This window comes from Thermobia domestica, chromosome 1, assembly GCF_964235325.1.
Source record: "Thermobia domestica chromosome 1, izTheDome1.hap1.1, whole genome shotgun sequence".
Classification (NCBI taxonomy): Eukaryota; Metazoa; Arthropoda; class Insecta; order Zygentoma; family Lepismatidae; genus Thermobia; species Thermobia domestica.
The window spans coordinates 14,880,497-14,899,264 of record NC_137454.1 but is presented as its reverse complement, the minus strand read 5'-3'; the positions used below and the strand labels follow the sequence as shown (position 1 = coordinate 14,899,264).

Genomic DNA, 18,768 nt, shown 5'->3' with positions numbered 1-18,768 from the left:
TTCTTTTATTTCCCATCATTACACGTCTTCTTTACCCTAGTTAGCATAACCGTGGAACGTAAAACTTAAATATTTAATTTCATTTCTCGATGGTGCAAAAGTAATGAGTTCCTATTATGACCTATGAATCTTTTCTGTTCTGAATACAACATTTTGATTAAAATAACCATATTTTAATTGTTTTCATTTACAGGGACCAGTGTTTTAGGCTACAAGATCATTCTTCAGTTGATGGCGCGCATGTCACCAACTTTCAGTGTTTCCAACATTCCCAAATACGTTAGTTTAAGGAATTCTTACCAAAATAGACAACAAATAGGATTATCTTTTCTTTGGGCTCTGGGTCAAGGAGGTGTCGTTGATCTTGGTGTTGGGCTTAAAGGTAAGACAGGTTTTAATTGTTTATTAATCGTAAGGAACTTACTTTTACAATTTACTGACCTGCGTCATGTTTCTGTAACTGCTATAAGTCCATGATCAACTAAATATTTCTCATACACATGCACAAGTTTATATCGGTTAGATTTTTAGGAAATGTTTGCCTGGTTAGTAAAATCGTCATTCAGATGTGTATATATATATATATATATATATATATATATATATATATATATATATATATATATAACAATTAGAATGTTGTTGGAATTTCAGAAAAAAAATTTATTAGTATATCAAGTATTTAGGTAAAGACCACCTTAACATTTTTGAGCTTGGCTATGGAACTTTCAGCCTTCGTTCTAACAGCACTGTAGTACTACAGTTACAAAGTGTATTTTATATAAAAGTAACCCAAGAAAGTTCTGTCGCTTTTTGTGGAGGTCTCTGTTCCATTGGCCCTCACACCGAGAGTTGAATGTGAATCGAGATAAGGTGAAGGTCAGTTGTTGGTATGGATATATCCAACTTACTAGAACGTTGTGGCAGTTCAGTTACACAGTGAACTTGTGTAAGGACAGAGTAAACATGGGACCTTCACAGAGCATCATAAGGGTGTATATGCTGTACGAGTTCAAACTGGAGTCAAACGCCGCCTCAGCGGTGGTTTAAGAAGTTTAAGGACAGTGACGAAACACTTGAAGACGCACCGCCTGTCGGAAGACCAACACATGTACAAAATGAAGATCTTCAGGTAGCAATTGAGGCGATCAGTGGCCAGACATGTGAGGAACTGGGACTACAATTCAGTGTGAGTGGAGAAAGCATTCGGCACCATTTCCATCAACTTGTGAATTACTACAAGTTGGGTCGATGGGTTCCACATAATTTGACTGCGGGCCAGAAGGTAACCCGAGCTGACATCTATGTTTTTTTGCTGTCTCGTCTGAGGAAGGAGCCATTTCTGGACAGGGTGTTGACATGTGATGAGAAGTGAACATGTACGAAGCTTCACTGTGCTGTCATCATTGGTTAGCATCCCATGAAACGGTTCCGAAACCAGCACTGCACCAGAAGAAGATCCTCCTGTGTGTTTGGTGGACTGCTCGTGGCATTGTACATCGGGAAACCACCTGGTCAGAACATCAGTGGAAGTGTGCACTGTCAGCAATTGAGCCGTGTTAAAAAAAAAAAAAACTCAAAGCTCTGGAGCCAGCATTTCTGAATCGCAAAGGGGTCCTCCTGTTATAGGACAACGCTAGGCCCCACGTGTCTAGGATTACCCGGGACACCATTCTGCGCCTTGGATTGAAAACACTGTTGCATCCGCTGTACTCCTCGGACATTGCACCGCCCGATTATCACCTGTTCCATTCCTTGGACAATCACCGTAGAGGACGCCAGTTCAAAATGATACCTTCTTTTGATGATACTTGATACCTTCTTCGCTTCAGAACCTAGCAAGTTCTACCGCGATGAAATCCATGGCTTTCCAGAACGTTGGCAGAAGATCGTCGATGCTGATGGGAAGTATTTTTGATCTTCCAGATAAGTCGTAGGTGACAAATCAATGTTTGAAGGTGGTGGATAAGAAAACGACAGAAGTTTCTTGGTTGCCTTTATAGTTTTGAAAATTAAAGTTCTCTTAATTCGACTAGGATTGAAGCATTTAATGTTTGAGGAGCTTTCTTTATAAGATGAAATGATCCTGCAAACTACCAATTAAAAATGTATTTAGGGTTAACTATACGAGATACTTAGTTGATTCAGGATTTATGGTGATTATAGGTATGTACATGATGCAGGTAAGTAAATTAGAATATAATTGAAGAGAAATATACTTATTTTCTACGTGTTTAAATTTTGAATATTTACAAATTGAGCCTTTGTTGAGTTCTTTCTTTAAAGTGAAACAAAATTCATAATATAAATGTAAGAAGAGTATTTATAATGAAATAAATAAGGGCGGAACATTTCAGAATAATAAAGAAAGTTAATATTAGACAAGAATATTGAAAAAGAACGAAGATGAATTTTTACCAGTATAAATTTGACTCAAAAAGTTATGTAAGAATAATTACGTATGACAGCAATTGAGTTAGAAACAGTAAAGATAAAGTATATACTGGGTGTTTCAGAAGTAGTGACTCACTCATTGTTAGGAGGGCCGCGGTGGCTCAGTGGTAGAGCGTTCACCTCTGGTGTTTGGGGTCCCGGGTTCGATCCCAGCCCCCGCCAAGTGAACTTTGTGGTGGACAAACACCGTGTGCGTGGGTTTTCTCGGTGTTCTCCCGTTTCCTCCCACTTTCTTCATTCCACCATTTCATTCATTACTCATCATCACCGTCTCCTTTAGCCTAACCGGCATAACCGTGGGACGTAAAACTCAAAGATTTCATTTCATTTTCACTCGTTATTAGGTGCTCTATTCGAATATCCCAAAGTCATCAGTTGTCAGGGTTCTCAAGGATCGGAAATTACTCTCGTATTATTCCGTCTGCTGCATACACTCAATGAGGACGATACCGATCACCGTATCGGATTGGCTGAGTGGTAGCTGCGGACGGTGGAGGAAAACCCCGGCTGCGAGAACCACATAATCTGGAAATGTGGTGATTGAACATGATCACCAGAGTCCTTGTGTAGTGGTTTGGGGTGTGGTAACGCTTGACAGTGTACTGAGGCCGTCTTTCCTTGATGATTGGGTGACTGGGAAGTCATATTTGAGCTTACTGGAGGAGTTTGTGATATCTCTTGCAGGAGAGGGATGATTTTGAGACATTGTGGAGGCAGCAAGTTGGTGCTCCACCACATTTTGCCTGGATTGTCCGTGACCTTTTGAACAACACCTTCCCCGGGCGATGGATTGGTCGTCGGGAAACAGTGGAGTGGCCGCCACGCTCACCAGACCTCACCCCTCCCAACTTCTTCGTATCGGGACATTTGAAGGACGAGGCATATACAGGACCCATAAACAGTATTGCGGAATTGATGGCACGAATCACCGAGAAATACAGCATTCCCGTTCAGATGTGCCGATATGCTTGCAGAAATGTGCGTCTCTGGATGCAGTCATGCATCGATGTTAATGGCCACCAGGTGAACCTCCAAATGGAGAATAGGGATTAGATAGTGTAAAGCACTTGATTTTTACATCATTCTTTACAAATGTACTGATCACTCAAATGGTGAGTCACTACTTCTGGTACACCCTGTATGAAAAAATAGTTAATGGCATTGTAAATTTATGATTTTCAATTTTTAAACATATTTTTTATTTTTTATGGTGGTATATAAAACAACGTATATGGTTGATTGTTTTGAGTTTAAATGTTCCTCCTCAGTTATGAGCAGGGTTCGAAAAATTTTCTTCTGACCTGGGTTCCAGTTCTGCAAGCCAGGTGCCACAGCAATACAAAGAAACTTGATATATATGCCTGCATGTTTTGGTTCGAATTACAGTAACTGGTATAAAAAGTGTAAGCTTACCTTACCAGGAAGGACAAAGAGAATTACAACAACGGGAGGAAGCATTCGAGGTGTGATCCGATAGAGCTTTACATGGCTTAATCAGAACTTCCTTCAGTTTCACTCTGTTCTATAAAGGTAACCAAGAAAGTTCTATCGCTTTTTCACCCACCACCTTCGAACATCGATTTGTCACCTAAGACGTACCTGGAAGATCAAAAATAGTCCTCATCAGCATCGATGACCTTATACGAACGTTATGGCATGCCATGTATTCCATCCTGGTAGAACTTGGTGGGCCGTGGAGCGAAGAATGTATCAAGTGCATTTTGCACCTGTAATAGGGATTTGAACTAGAGCCCTCTAAGGTGGTTGTCCAGGGAATGGAACAGGTGATAATCGGACGGTGCAATGTCCGGAAAGTATGGCGGATGAAAAAATGTTTCCTATCTCAGGCGTAGAATGGTATCCAGAGTCATCCTAGCCACGTGCGGCTTAGCGTTGTCCTGTAACAGGAGGGCCCCCTTTTGTGATTCAGAAATGCTGGCTGCAGAATTTTGAGTTTTTCTTGAGCATGGCTCAACTACGGACAGTACCCAGTTGCATTAGTGCTCTGACCAGCTGGTAGCAGTTCCCGATGCACGATGACGTGAGCAGTCCACCAAACACACGAGAGGTTCTTCTTCTGGTGCAGTACTGGTTTCGGCTGTTTTGGAAACAGGGTGTTGACATGGGATGCTGACCAATGATGACGGCGCCGTGGAGCTTCGTATAGGACCAACTTCTCATCACATGTCAACACCTGTCCAGAAATGGCTCCTTCCTCAGACGAGACTGCAAAGAAACACAGGTGTCTGCTCGCGTTGCCTTCTGTCCCGGAGTCAAAATTATGTTTAACCCATCGACTCAACTTGTTGTGCTTCCCAAGTTAATGGAGGTACTGCGAATGGTTTTTCCACTCACACTGAATTGTAGTCCCAGTTCCTCATGTCTGGCCACTGCTCACCTCAATTGCTGCCTGAAGATCTTCATTTTGTCCATCTGTTGGTGTTCCGGCACGTGGTGCGTCTTCGACTGTTTCGTCACCGTCCTTAAACTTGTTAAACCACCGCTGCATTGTTCGCGTAGTAGTCACGACACCCTCACCAAAGGCCTGAGGTATCTTTCACCCTGTTGCGCCGGGGTTTGACCCCAGTTTGAACTCGTACAGCATATACGCCCATTTGACGCTTTGTGGAGGTTCCATGTTCACTCTGTCCTGATGCAAGTTCACGATGTAACTGAACTCCCACAACGCTCTAGTATGTTGAATATACCCACACCAACAACTGACTTTCGCCTTATCTCCATTCACATTCAACTCAAGGTGTGAGGGCCAATTGAATGCAACCCTTACAAAAATCAACAGAACTTTCTTGGTTACCTTTATATTATTCCGCTCCAAAGTTGAAATGAAATGAAATATTTCAGTTTATCATCTCCCTTACCCTTTTAGACTAAGGGAGACGATGATTAAGGCAAGTGAATGATAATGGAAGAATTGGTGGAATGAAAAAGTGGGAGGAAACGAATACCCCGAGAAAAACCACGGACACGAATTTGTCCTCCACGAGCTTCCTTGGCCCGGGATCGAACCAGGGACCACACGCATTAGAGAAAATTGCTCTACCACTGAGCCACCTCCGCTCCAAAGTTATATCGAATCTTCCTGTTTGCTTTATATTCTATTTTTCTTCGAAAATAAGGCACTTTTATCAACACCAACTACTGGACAGTGTGCCGCAAAGAATGCACGATCGTTTGGTGTACAGCAGCAAAAAACCTGCAACATGAGCATGTAAGTTTATTATGAAACTACGCCTAACAGCACATGGAGTCAACAAAACGTTCAAGTGGCACGAATCACACCAGGAGAAACCTTGGCGTCCTCCCCTGCATACTTATTTTGGAGCAGAAGACTTCGTCGTTTCACAATAAACTTTCATGCTCATGTTGCAGGTTTTTTGCTACAGACTGTACAAAGCAAACCTAAAACAGTTCAAAATAAATTAAAATTTGTCACTTCACGGATACCATTATTCCTGACAATATATTAGTACATTAATTAAATCATCTTTGATCCGAAATGATCTTAATGTGTGTCTAAAGTAAATTTCAATTTCAGTACTTTATTAGGATGTGTGCTGATACGTGAAATACTGAAAACGTACTGGAAATAATAGTGTAATAACTGGAAAAGTGTAAAAATAGCCTCTGGTACCCTTCAAGACGGCAGCCCCATCATTTGGGTGTGAGTGTGATAGGGCTACCCAGCCAACCACTGAAAAACTAGTTAGTGCGAGAAAAATTAATGGAGTGTTTATAGTAAAAGACTTTTAATTAATTTTGGTATTAATCAGTCCTGGGCATGATGTTAAACGTGCCCTTAGGGACCCTTCTGCGCTCTGCCGCTTTCATTTTCGCTACTATTACAGAAATGAACAGCTTGAAAAAAAAGTCAAATCGTAACCTGAAAATATTACCTTATAACTTACTACTTTCGAGCGACAGTGAGAGAGAAGAAAGTATGGTGATCATAAAGAAAATCGAATGTGCGATCTCAACGGGTTTACACGATTCATGGCCCTTAGATACCAAAAAGTGGTTTCCCGATGTCTGTCAATCTGTTCGTACGTCCCGATGTAAGGTGTTTACTCGCCTTGAGGCCATACTGTTGAACGTACCCGCACCAAATTTCAAACTTTAGGTCTTTATAAAATTCTTTAGGGGGCGGCTTTCTTATTTTCTTTAAGCTCCTTCGTGGCTAAGCGGTTAGCATAGGTGCCTTTGGCGTAGGAGACCCGGGTTCGATTCCCGGCGGGAGCTCATGTGGTTCGGATTCCACGTTAATCAGTAGGTCCCGTCTCATATTGCCTCACTGCTGAAAGGGATATTAAACTCAAAAATCAACTTAACTCGAATTTTCTTCCTACCTGCAAAATTAAGGGTAGTTTGCTGAAGAGTGAAATTTGAAAATTTCTATTTTGTCGAGAACGGCTGTAACGATTTTGTTTAAACATACATCAATATTTCATCAACAACTCTATACTGTGGTATTATAATTTCTCTGGAAAATATCCAGTAGTTTTTTTTAGTACTTTTTTTTTTTTCAAAAATGACTAAAGCTATTCTGTACAAATTTCATGATTGAATATTTTGTTAGTACGTGGGTCACAATTTTTAAATTATACATACATGTGTAGGTGGATCCTTCCTCACTTCTCCACACAATCCCCATGAGATTCAGGCATTTGTCTCACCGTTGCACCAATTTGTCCAAAACCTTTGCAAAAAATCACGCCTCTGGCTATTTGCACTCTCCTCACATTCCGCTTTAGTTTTCATCTATTTCGAGACGTTCACCTTGCAATGCAGACTTTAACACCGCAAAAAGATTGAAGTAACTCGGAGCCAAATTGAGGCTGTGTGGAGAGTGCGGCAGCCGTTCTCACTCTAATTATTCAATTTTGTGTCTCATTTTCGTGCTGAATGGCAGTGGGCGCTATCTTCAAGAAGAAAACAGGTGGCCTTAAATTAGCTAGGCCTCAGACTCGTGTTTCCAGTCTGGACCTGGCGCCGGGCTTTTTTTTTTTTTTTTTTTTTTTTTTCGAGCTTTCCCTTAGAATACAATATTTTCTTGATCAGTATCTGACGAGTCTATTTATTTAAATATATTTATTTATTTTTGTTGTGTTTCAGTTTGGTTGGAAGTAATGATACCGATATTGGAGATAAAAGCCTATACTCGCTTTATCATTGATTACTTGAAGAATCTGTTTGTTTGGCATTCGGATGCGTCGTCAAAAGAAGATCAGTTTCTTCTCAGTAACGAGGATCTGTTGCAAATCATGGACAAGATTTTCTCACCTACGCTTAACATTCCAAGCAATATGCAGAAGGAGTTGGTAGACTTATATCCCCAAGTCAGAGTGAGTAATTAATTTATTTGTATTATCATATTCAGATAGATGTTCATGTTCTTTCAACCATTTAAAGTGTGGGATTTACCTTAGAATAGATTAAACTTAACGACTTCTACCAGTTTATTATTATAGTGTAATTATGTGTAAATTCCGCTGAGCTAAATCTTACAGGGCAAAAAATGAGGTATTAAAACAACACAAAATGACTATCACTTTACGGTGTTACTTATGTGTTAATGATATCGCTTTCCAAGCGTATCAGAAGTAACTAGTAATTGTCAGTGAGATTTTATTGCTTGCAGTGAGCAAAACTTTACGCAGTAGTATATTTGACATTTATGCCAAGTAACGAATAACGTAATATGTTTTGCTGTAGTCCGTCACGAAAATAGTTTTGTAAGCTTATGAATTGCGTGACAACAGTTACATGAGTAGTAATGCTGCCATCTGTTGTTCTTATATCCTAGCACAGAAGAAAAACACATAAGATTTAGTGGAGTAAATTACGCTCTGAAATTATACACACTGACTATGGTTTGCCAGACGACTTTTAGTTGCGTGATGTGTGGGCAGCACAGTGACTGACATCCTTGTTTATTTTGCTTTCAGTACTGCAGTTATAAGACTTCCGAATTTAAGCAATCCTCCAACTGCCTCACATCACCGAATCTAAATCCTTGAATCTATTTCCATTGGCATTCGAATTTGTAACCACTGTTTCAAAATTAACCATAGTAAAACAAATAGTTTTTTTTTTTTTTTTTTTTTTAATCTACCGAACAAACTGTTACACACCCTCGCTTCAAAAACGAATTTTTAATAATTGAACTGTACTAAAGTTCCGTTCCGAATAAAATTTTTTTTTTTTTTTTTTTTTACATTACAAGGTATGATTCTTTTTAATAAAAATATTTTCCTTATATATGTAAATATACTTTATGTAAAACTACGGAACAGTTAACAATTTCTTCATTATAAATGAATTCTATTAAAATATGCTAAACAAGATTTCATTGATTCATTAAATATGCATTTTAAACGTATCAAAGACAAAAAACAGAAGAAACTAAATAAATGAATTTGGGTTTCAACCCTAAAGGTCTCGTCATCTGATTGTGAAAAATAACTAAATAAAGCAAACCAAAATAAAAAGAAAGAATATTAGACAAAAAAAGTCTATTCGGTGGTATTGTTGGCCACGTTGGTGATAAGTGGTGTGGGAACTCCCGAGTGACAACGGGCTTCTAATATTTCAGAATGCGTAATTACACGTTAGAGTTTCCTGACATACATGTAAGCAGTACCTCTACAAGTAGCGCTCTGTAATATTTATATTGTTAGCGGACGCGCTTTCGTCGCGGAAGACTCGGGTTCGATTCCCGGTGAAGACTCATGTGGTTCGTATCTCAGTTAAGCTGTAGGTCCACTTTCGGTGTCAAAAGAGACCTTAGACTGCAATCAACGAACTAACAGATATGCTTCATTTGTTGCATGAAACTCTGTTATGCTCATTAAAACTAGGAACAGTCTCACGTCTAATAATGAGGCCTGTTATTTGACAACGTTCAACAGCCGTTTTTAGTAAAGACGTAATTATGCAATTTATTGTACTCCATGAAACAGACGAACCGTAGTTGTTACTTGCAACAAGACAAGGGAACAGGTCACGCGTCTCATAATACAATGCAGTTTCGTGAGGGAATGAGGCTTGTATTCCGCTAGATCATCTAATTTTTTGAACTTGGGATATTTCAAAAGTCTGACGTAATCAACATACTGTAACAGATATGAAGTAGAGCATTACAAAGATGTATCTTATCAATATGATCCTCCGCAAGGTTACATCCACGGTGAGTGCTCGCATATGCTGTCACATAAGGGATGGGTACTTAGAAAACACCCTCTGTAAATAAATACACCATTTAGCTGTAATTAAAAATTTTTTATCTTAACATTGAAAAGACCTAAAACATTCGTACAGTTTTGAGGCGCTTTTCACCTTTCCCTCGATGCACCTAATGAAAACGTGCTGTAACATAAAATGTATCTCATTAGTTCAATTAATAAAGACACCATCCTTGTATTTTTCCTATCAAACATATTCGTATTTCACTTGTTTTCTATATATTGAACACATGGATGTCGGGTTACATAACAAAATGATCACTCATTGATAAATATGTTAAAAGAATATAAATAGTGTATATGTGTTTTTTTGTATTCATGGGAGAACAAATAGAGATTACATTAGCTGAGTGGTCAAGTGCTCACTTTTGATGAAAAGGGTGTTTGATTCACTCCAGCCAAGAAGCACATGGATTTTCGTAATGTTTTTCTGTTTTCTTTCAATTTTCTGTTACTCAAATTTTAATATAATAATTCACTTGCATAGCTTGCACATAGCGACAGGTGACAAATTAAAGATTTCATTTAACATGGGCACTTAATACTAACTATTTAAACGTATTAGGTAAGTTGTTTGTAAGTTCTAAAAGTTAATTACGTGGGTCAGCCAGAAAGTTAGTTGCACTCCTTTGTAAATATTCTCGGTCAAAGGCTACTTTGATGAAACTGTGGCAACACTGCAGATATATAGCTGTATTGTGTGACGTAGCAGCTTTCACGTGTAAGGCAAGTGGAGGTGTTCTGATAATCAGTCGTAAACACGTCTCGACAGCTGTAAGTAGCGTTCAAATTGGAAATGCCTGCGGTGATTCGTTTTTTGTGGGCGAAAAGGTGTAACTGCACGGAAATTTATCGGCAGTTGCATGAAGTGTATGGTGAAAATGCAATGTTACGTCAAGCTATCGTGAAGTGGTGCAACATGTACGGGCGTACAGATATTGAGGATGCTGAGAGCGAGGGAAGACCATCAACTGCGACAAATCGTGAAATGACCCTCCTTATAGCCCAGACATTTCACCGTGTGACTTCCATGTGTTTTGTCCCATGAAAGACGAACTTTCAAAGCGGACAGCCCAAGAATGGTTATCGGGCATTGGATGGGATTTCTTTGCAGAAGGCATAGAAAAACTTGCACCACACCTCGACAAATGCTTAAATAAGAGAGATAATTACATTGAAAAGTAGATTGTAAATAAAACTTTATGATAGAAGTAAAGTTATTGTAAAATTTCTATCCTGATTTATTTTCTTAAGCAGTGCAACTAACTTTTTGACTGATCCTCTTGTAAAATTTCTATCCTGATTTATTTTCTTAAGCAGTGCAACTAACTTTTTGACTGATCCTCGTATATTTAACTTGCGAAAAGAAAATGGAGGTCCATAACTGTGCTGATATTTCAGGATACCTTTATTTAAGTGTGAAATATACCATGAAATGAAAAGTATGTAAAGTAAGTTGCAGTAAATCAGAGAAGGATAACAATTTTTAACCTATGTATATATTTTATTCTTTTCAGACTGTTGCATTTGATGATAACTGCCCAGCTAAAATACAAAGCCTTTTCCAGTCATTCCTACAAAGGTTAAAACCGACAGTGCCTCCTCCTTTGAGGCAAGAGGTAAGTATCCATGGAAGACTTGGGTAATTAATTAAATATTTTAGGATTATAAAGCTTGAGATGAAGTCAAAAATGAAATATTTCAGTTTAACGTTCCACGTTTATCCCCTTTAAGCTAAGGGAGATGATTAAGGCAAGTTAATGATAATGGAAGAATTGGTGGAAGGAAACGGGAGGGCACCGAGAAAACCCACGGACACGATGTTGTCCACCACAAACTTACTTGGTCGGGGATCGAATCAGGAACCCCATACACCAGAAGTAAACGCTTTATCACTGAACCACCGTGTCCTCCGTAACGAAGTCAAGGAGAATTGATAACGACCATACGGACAACGAAATCGTGAAAGATCTTGCAGTTCGTATCCACCCATCCCATGCAGAAACAATTTGTGTTGGCTTAGATAAAGCAATGTTCAAAATGTTCCACGTATCGCCTGGTCGTTAGTGATCTGAAACTAGAAGCATACAATGTACAGGACAGTTCCGTACAACAGAATTAAAGCGTTAGGGGACAGTGAAAGCAGAACGCATTCCGAATTACACCTATGGTAGCCACAAGAGAATTCTGTTTATGGACAAACATATTTTTACCATTGAGAAGACTCATGTCGCAAAATGACAGGTTGTATGACACAACTTTCAGAGAGAGAGGCTGCTGAGAATGCTCCCGGAGTCCAAAGAGGCCATAATCCAACTTTCTTCATTATGTAATGGGTTGAGCTACAACGATAACACAAACTTCTATTTCTGCGAAGAAGCCGTCAAAACATCGGCCAGGGTGTGTATTAAGAGAGAGAGAGTGTTGATTTTTGTTGGAGTTTAGCGTCAATTTTAACAGCGAGGCTATATGAAACGAGAACCTACAGTTCAACATGGGATCCAAACCACATGAGGGCGGCGTCGGGATGTGGCGCCCCCATCGCCCAGTTCTTCGGAACTGCAATCAGCCACTGGTCCTCCAGGTTGGGGGTTGTGCCGGGCCGATCCCCCGGCATCTAAAACTTGCGATCGAGCACTGTTCAAAATAAGCCTCGGATATGGACTGCCTTTTTGGATGACAACCTTGCTATGGACTTGATATGTTTTTGGATTCGATTGGATGACGCCGGACCCGGAGCCATGGAACGGCGGGGCGAAGCGCATGCGCCCCCAGCAGGACCGGAAGGAGTGATGCCCTGAAAGGAAATGCTGGGATCCCCAATGGGCCATTGGTTCCTCCCCTAACACGGTGGGACGTGGGTCCTCTCAAGAAGTACCCATCAGTCGGCGGTGCAAGTGGCTCTGCCCCCTTGTCATTTTGACTTGGGGTCACAGTCTAGCTTGCTGACAAGGGTCATGCAGGTAGGACCTGCCAGCCTCGTTGGCCGCTTGAACCATGACGGGGAAGCCGAGAGGATTTTGGGCTTACTTGAAATATGGCTATGCATCAACCACCCTCCCAGGCTACTGGATTAGAGAAGCATGAGGAAAAGCTTGGTCCTGTACCAAGATATCTAATAATCAAAGATAGATCGTCTGACACAGCTGGAGCTTTAAGCAAATTATCACCGTTTATTGTAAATCGCCAGCTTCATCATATTGCTACTGGCACGTTTCCTGCTGGCCACATTAGAAGGTTAAGAAATGGTACCTTACTTGATCACACGACATCGGACAAGCAATCAAAACTCCTTTTAGCTTGTACCCAATTAGGACCTGTTCCTATTGTGGTTGAGCCTCACCGGCAACTCAACACCAGTAAGGGCGTTATTACCTGTTTTGATTTACGAGACTTACCAGAGGCTGAAATCTGCGAAGAACTTCAGGATTGTCACGTCACGGAAGTACATCGTATTACCACCAAGAAAGCAGGTACGGTGCAACCTACGGATTCTTACATCCTTACGTTTGCCCTACCTGACCTGCCGACGCATTTGAACGTTGCGTATCATAGATTAAAAGTCCGGCCATACATTCCACTGCCGATGCGATGCTTCAACTGCCAGCATTTTGGACATTCCGCACCTTCCTGCAATGCAGCTGGTCTCTGTGGAAATTGCAGTTCTGCAGCCCATGGTCAGGCCCCATGTGCGGCCCCACCGAAGTGCGCCAACTGTAAAGGTGACCACCCAGCCTGGTCACGTGACTGCCCTCAATTTGTGGCCGAAAAGAAAATCCGCGAACTGATGGTCATCGAAAAGATCTCTGCAGCTGAGGCTAAAAGACGTATCCAACCAAAGGTCACCTTCGGCACTAGTTTTTCTTCTCTTTTGAAAAACAGTCGATCCCAAGGAACTCAGACGGTTGACTCTGCCACACAGACAGATGTTGAGGTTCGCAGTGTGCCCGCCTCTCCCAAGGCGTCCCGTGCCACTGCTCAGTCTACAAACTCAGATCTCTCACGCACGAAGCAAAAGTCATCTACTGCTTCGCAACGTAAGCCTCCATCAACGGACCCTTCGCCTTCCAGAAGTGTTAAGCCCACTCCTAAGTCTCAGACGTCTGCTGCTCACAATCAGTCTACTAGTACTACATCATCTGCCTCTACTCCATCGATCGCCCATTTTTTGAAGCAGTCTACTAATCAGCCTCCGCCGAAACCCCTCAGTAAAAAGGAACGGAAGAAACAACTCCAAGCCCAGGCTTCCAAGGCTGCCTCCACCTCTTCTGCAGCTTTTTCTGATCAACCAACGAAGAAAGCTTCACGCACCCAGTCTGCTAGTCCGCCTGGGGCGAAGAAACAGAGACATAAATCACATAGCCTCTCCAGTGATAATGAGTCTCTTATGGATGCTACGGTGGAAGAGAAGCTTGATAGCTTCACCCTTGTGGAAGGCTGTGAAAAAGGCCGGCGCAGTACTTCACTTCTTGTGCTTGACTCTTGTTGACCATGGCTCTTCTTCAATGGAATCTAAATGGATACTCCACTCACTACGAAGAATTCAAGCAGTTATTGACAACGTTTCATCCTATAATCTTCTGTCTTCAGGAAACGCATTTTACATCTAGTAGTAACTCTGTCCTTTCTGGTTACACGATATATCGTCATGATCAGCTTACTAGTGGTCGTGCAGCGGGTGGTGTGGCAATTGGTGTGTCTGATGCCTACCACTCTACTCTCCTCCATGTAAACAGTGCTTTCCAGCTTCTAGCTGTTCGTGTCTTCTTAAGACAACCTGTTACGGTTTGCTGTGTCTATCTTACGCGTCATGACGCATTTAGTGCTGTTGATCTTGAATTGATTGTACGCCAGCTTCCACCTCCTTTTTTGTTTGTGGGTGACTTTAACTCCTACTATGCATTATGGGGCTCTCCTCGTACTGAGCCTCGAGGTCACGAGATTGCCAGTTTCCTGGATAGCACTAACTCCTTGCTCCTTAATGATGGCAGTCCCACACATTTTACTAGTGCTACTGGTACTTACTCCCATTTGGACCTCTCCATCTGTAGTCCTCAACTTGGTGGCCATCTTACTTGGCGTGTGCATGATGACCTGTGTGGCAGTGACCACTTCCCTATTCTTGTACATGGTCTTCCGCTCAACCCTTCCACTCCGTTCATTGGCTATAATCTACGTAAAGCAGACTGGGGTCATTTTTCTGCAACTTTTCATTTCTCTTTAGAACCTAGTTTTACTGTTGATGAGCATTGTAACGCCTTTCAGCAGAGTATCCTGGCAGCTGCAGTTGACTCTATTCCTACTTATGGTGGTTCCCGGTGCAAACGCACTGTTCCCTGGTGGTCTGATGCGATTCGTGATGCTATTCTGGCCCGGCGTCGAGCACTCCGTACATTTAATCGTGCTCCTACAGCCGATAATTTGGCTCAATTTCGTCGTCTTCGTGCTCGTGCCCGCTATCTCATTAAGCAAGCAAAACGTCAAAGCTGGCGCACTTATGTTTCTTCCCTTACTGCTGGCAGCTCCATGACAGCGGTTTGGTCGCAGATTCGTCGTCTCCAGGGCCATGTTTCCACTGTTGCGGTCCCATCTCTTGTCATTGATGGTGTTATGGTTACTGATAAGGATAGAATCGCTGCTGAATTGGGACGTCATTTTGCTGATGTATCCAGTTCTACTTACTACTCAGCTGAATTCCTCACTCATAAACAACGCATCGAATCTACGCCGCTTCAGTTCAGATCCCGGACGGTGGAACCTTACAATCTCCCCTTTACTCCTGCTGAACTTGCTGCGGTCTTGGCTTCTACGAAGGATACGGCATCTGGTCCGGACGGCATCTGTTATGCTATGCTCAGGCACCTCCCTGATGATGGCAAACAACATCTACTTGAACTGTACAACCGTATCTGGCTTGAAGACTCCTTCCCTGCTGCCTGGCGTGAAGCCTTTATTCTTCCTATATTGAAGCCTGCCAAACCTGCTACTTCTAGTGGAAGCTACCGCCCAATCGCCTTGACAAGCTGTCTGTGTAAACTGTTGGAGAAGATGATCAACGCCCGATTAGTCTGGTTTCTTGAACACCATGGCCTCATTACTAATCTTCAGTGCGGCTTTCGACGCTTCCGCTCTACTACTGATCATCTGGCGCATCTCGAAAGTGCTATTCAGGATGCCTTTCGTCATCAAGAACATCTGATAGCCATCTTCTTCGATCTTGAAAAGGCCTACGACACTGTTTGGCGTTATGGCATTTTACGACAACTCCATCTCTGGGGCTTACGTGGCCACTTGGCTCTCTTCATCCAGAACTTTCTTGCACAACGTACTTTTCGAGTCAAGCTGGGAGCTATTCTTTCTGCTCCATTTTCACAGGAAAATGGTGTTCCCCAGGGTAGTGTGTTAAGTGTCACATTATTTGCTGTAGCTGTGAACAGTGTGATGTCGCAACTCTCCCCTACAGTTAATGGGTTGCTTTATGTGGACGACTTTACTATCTACTGTCGCTCACGTGACCTCCGTACTGTTACTCGCCAGTTACAGTTAGTGCTTAACCGTCTTCACCGCTGGTCTTCCACTACTGGCTTCTGCTTTTCTCTCACCAAAACACACTGTGTACATTTTTGTCGCCTACGCCAATGTGCTTACGATCCTGACCTGTTCCTTGGCGGTTCTCGATTGTCCTATGTCGATCATTGTTCGTTTTCTGGGCTTGGAGTTTGACCGCAGACTTACATGGGCTGCTCATGTTCGGGAACTGAAGTATCGCTGTCTTGCGCTCCTTGAACTTACTACGTATGGTGTCTCATCTTTCGTGGGGTGCTGACCGTGTGGTGATGCTGCGTTTATATCGTAGCCTCATCCGCTCCCAATTGGACTATGGCTGTGTTGCCTATGGTTCTGCTCGACCTTCCATCCTCCGTCATCTGGATGCAGTTCATCATCTTGGCCTTCGTTTGGCGCTTGGAGCTTTTCGAACCAGCCCTATTCCTAGTCTCTATGTTGAGGCTCATGAGCCATCTCTTTCCCACCGTCGAGACTGCCTGCTTCTGCGCTATTACATCCATATTCAAGCCTTACCTGCCCATCCTTCGGCCTTTGCACTTGAGGCTGGTGCTCGCTACGCCAGATATCAAGCACGACCCACTGCTACTCGGCCTTTTGGCATTCGTGCCTCTCGACCTTGTGGCTTCATTAGGACTGGAAGTTCCTGCTATCTGTCATTGGGCTTCCTTCCTATTCCTCCGTGGACTGTTCTTCCACCAGTTGTCACTTTTCATTTACTGCAATTTAAGAAGTCTCTCACCAGCAATCAACAGTTCTGTCAGGAATTCCTCTCTTTTCTGGAGGCGTACCGTACCTACGATATCTTCTACACAGATGGTTCGAAGTCTGAAGATTTTGTTGGCTGTGCCTTCGTCACGGCTGACCATGGCGCTGGCTTGAAGCTCCATCCTACTACCAGTGTGTTCACTGCTGAATTGGTTGCTATCCTGGAGACCCTGCATTATATTCGTCGCCGCCATCTTCGGCAGGTTCTTGTCTGCTCTGACTCCAGCAGCGCTTTATGTAGTCTTACCGACGTGTCAACTGCGCACCCTATCGTTCAGCAAATTCTCCTCTCCTGCCATTCCTTACATCTTGCAGGTTGTGACGTCCAGTTTTGTTGGGTGCCTGGCCATGCTGGTATTCCAGGTAATGAGCATGCTGACCGTGTTGCCAGAGACGCTGCCCTTACAGGCCCCTGCCTATTCAGCACCGCTCCCCAGCTCTGATCTTCGTCTGTGATCGTTCGTCGTGTTCTTCACCGCTGGCAGACACACTGGGATGAGCAGATTCACAATAAGCTGCATGCAGTGAAGCCCCACCTTGGAGTCTGGTCGACGAGCTCCCGATCATCTCGCCTGAAGAACGGACTTTGGCACGCCTTCGTATTGGACATAGTCATCTCACCCATGCACATCTTCTGCGACGTACGCCTCCGCCTGTGTGTCGTCATTGTGGTCAGCCCTGAGTATTCGTCACCTCTTAGTGGAATGTGTGCCTCTTGCTCCTGAGCGAGCTCGACTTGGATTACCAGCCGATATGGCAATCTTGCTTGGAGATGATGAATCCATGATCCAGAAAATGTTCAATTATTTGCAGAATCTGCATGTTGTGAATGCTCTGTGAGTGCATTTCTCACGTTTGTTTTTAATTAATTTTATTCTGATTTTATCTACTATTTCTTAGCTTTCATGATTTTATGCTTGTCATAGCATTTCCTTGCTTTTATTCTATTACTGCACTGTTATATTCCATACTAATTATGGGCTGCCCTACGTGTGTTCACCTATTGCCGAGCTGCCCCGGCAGAGAAGATTAACCTGTCATTGTGTACTAACCAGTCCTAGTCTTTGTGTATTGAGTTTGCACATTTTCTAAATGCTATGACATTTTACTTCATCAAAGTCTTGCCACTTTAGCATGCTCCAGATACCTCTTTTATTTTATTATTTCTGCACTCCTATTTTTTCTTCTTGATTGCTTTTATTTTGTTCCTGTCAAAGAAGGGTGCAAAAGACCCCGTTGTCGACGCGCCCACCCAAACAATTTCAATCAATCAATCAATCAAACCACATGAGCTCCGCCGAGAATCGAACCACGATCTCTCGCGCCGAAGTTGTATGCAAACCATGTGGCCACAGGGGAGATCAAGTCTGTTAAGAACATTTCTCCACAAATTTTTTGTGTCCAAGACTAAAGGTTTCAGCAGGGTAAGGCACGAACTGCCGGCAATGGCTAGATTGATACGTTTTAAACTTGATTTCTCCTTATTAACTCTCTGCTAGTCCAGATCTGAACTTTTTGAGCTTCAGGACAAAAGACACCCTAACATTACCTTTCTGAAGCATTCTCCTGTGAAGGCAGTGGCAGATGTCCCTATGTATATAGTGCAGAGTTTCATGTGATTTGAGGGGCCGCGGTGGCTCAGTGGTAGAGCGTTCACCTCTGGTGCTTGGGGTCCCGGGTTCGATCCCGGCCCCCGCCAAGTGAACTTTGTGGTGGACAAACA

At 42.5% G+C, this 18,768-nt stretch overlaps 1 protein-coding gene across 2 annotated transcripts in view; it reads left to right on the top strand.

Annotated features, from left to right (window-relative positions):
- Tmem214 (Transmembrane protein 214) overlaps positions 1–18,768 on the top strand; it is a 125,992-nt gene that overhangs the window by 28,890 nt on the left and 78,334 nt on the right. For both annotated transcript variants that reach the window (XM_081754783.1, XM_081754776.1), the window contains exons 4-6: positions 194–382; positions 7,585–7,814; positions 11,231–11,332. In XM_081754783.1, coding sequence (XP_081610909.1) covers positions 194–382; positions 7,585–7,814; positions 11,231–11,332 — 521 coding nt within the window. The remainder of the gene's footprint in view (positions 1–193; positions 383–7,584; positions 7,815–11,230; positions 11,333–18,768) is intronic.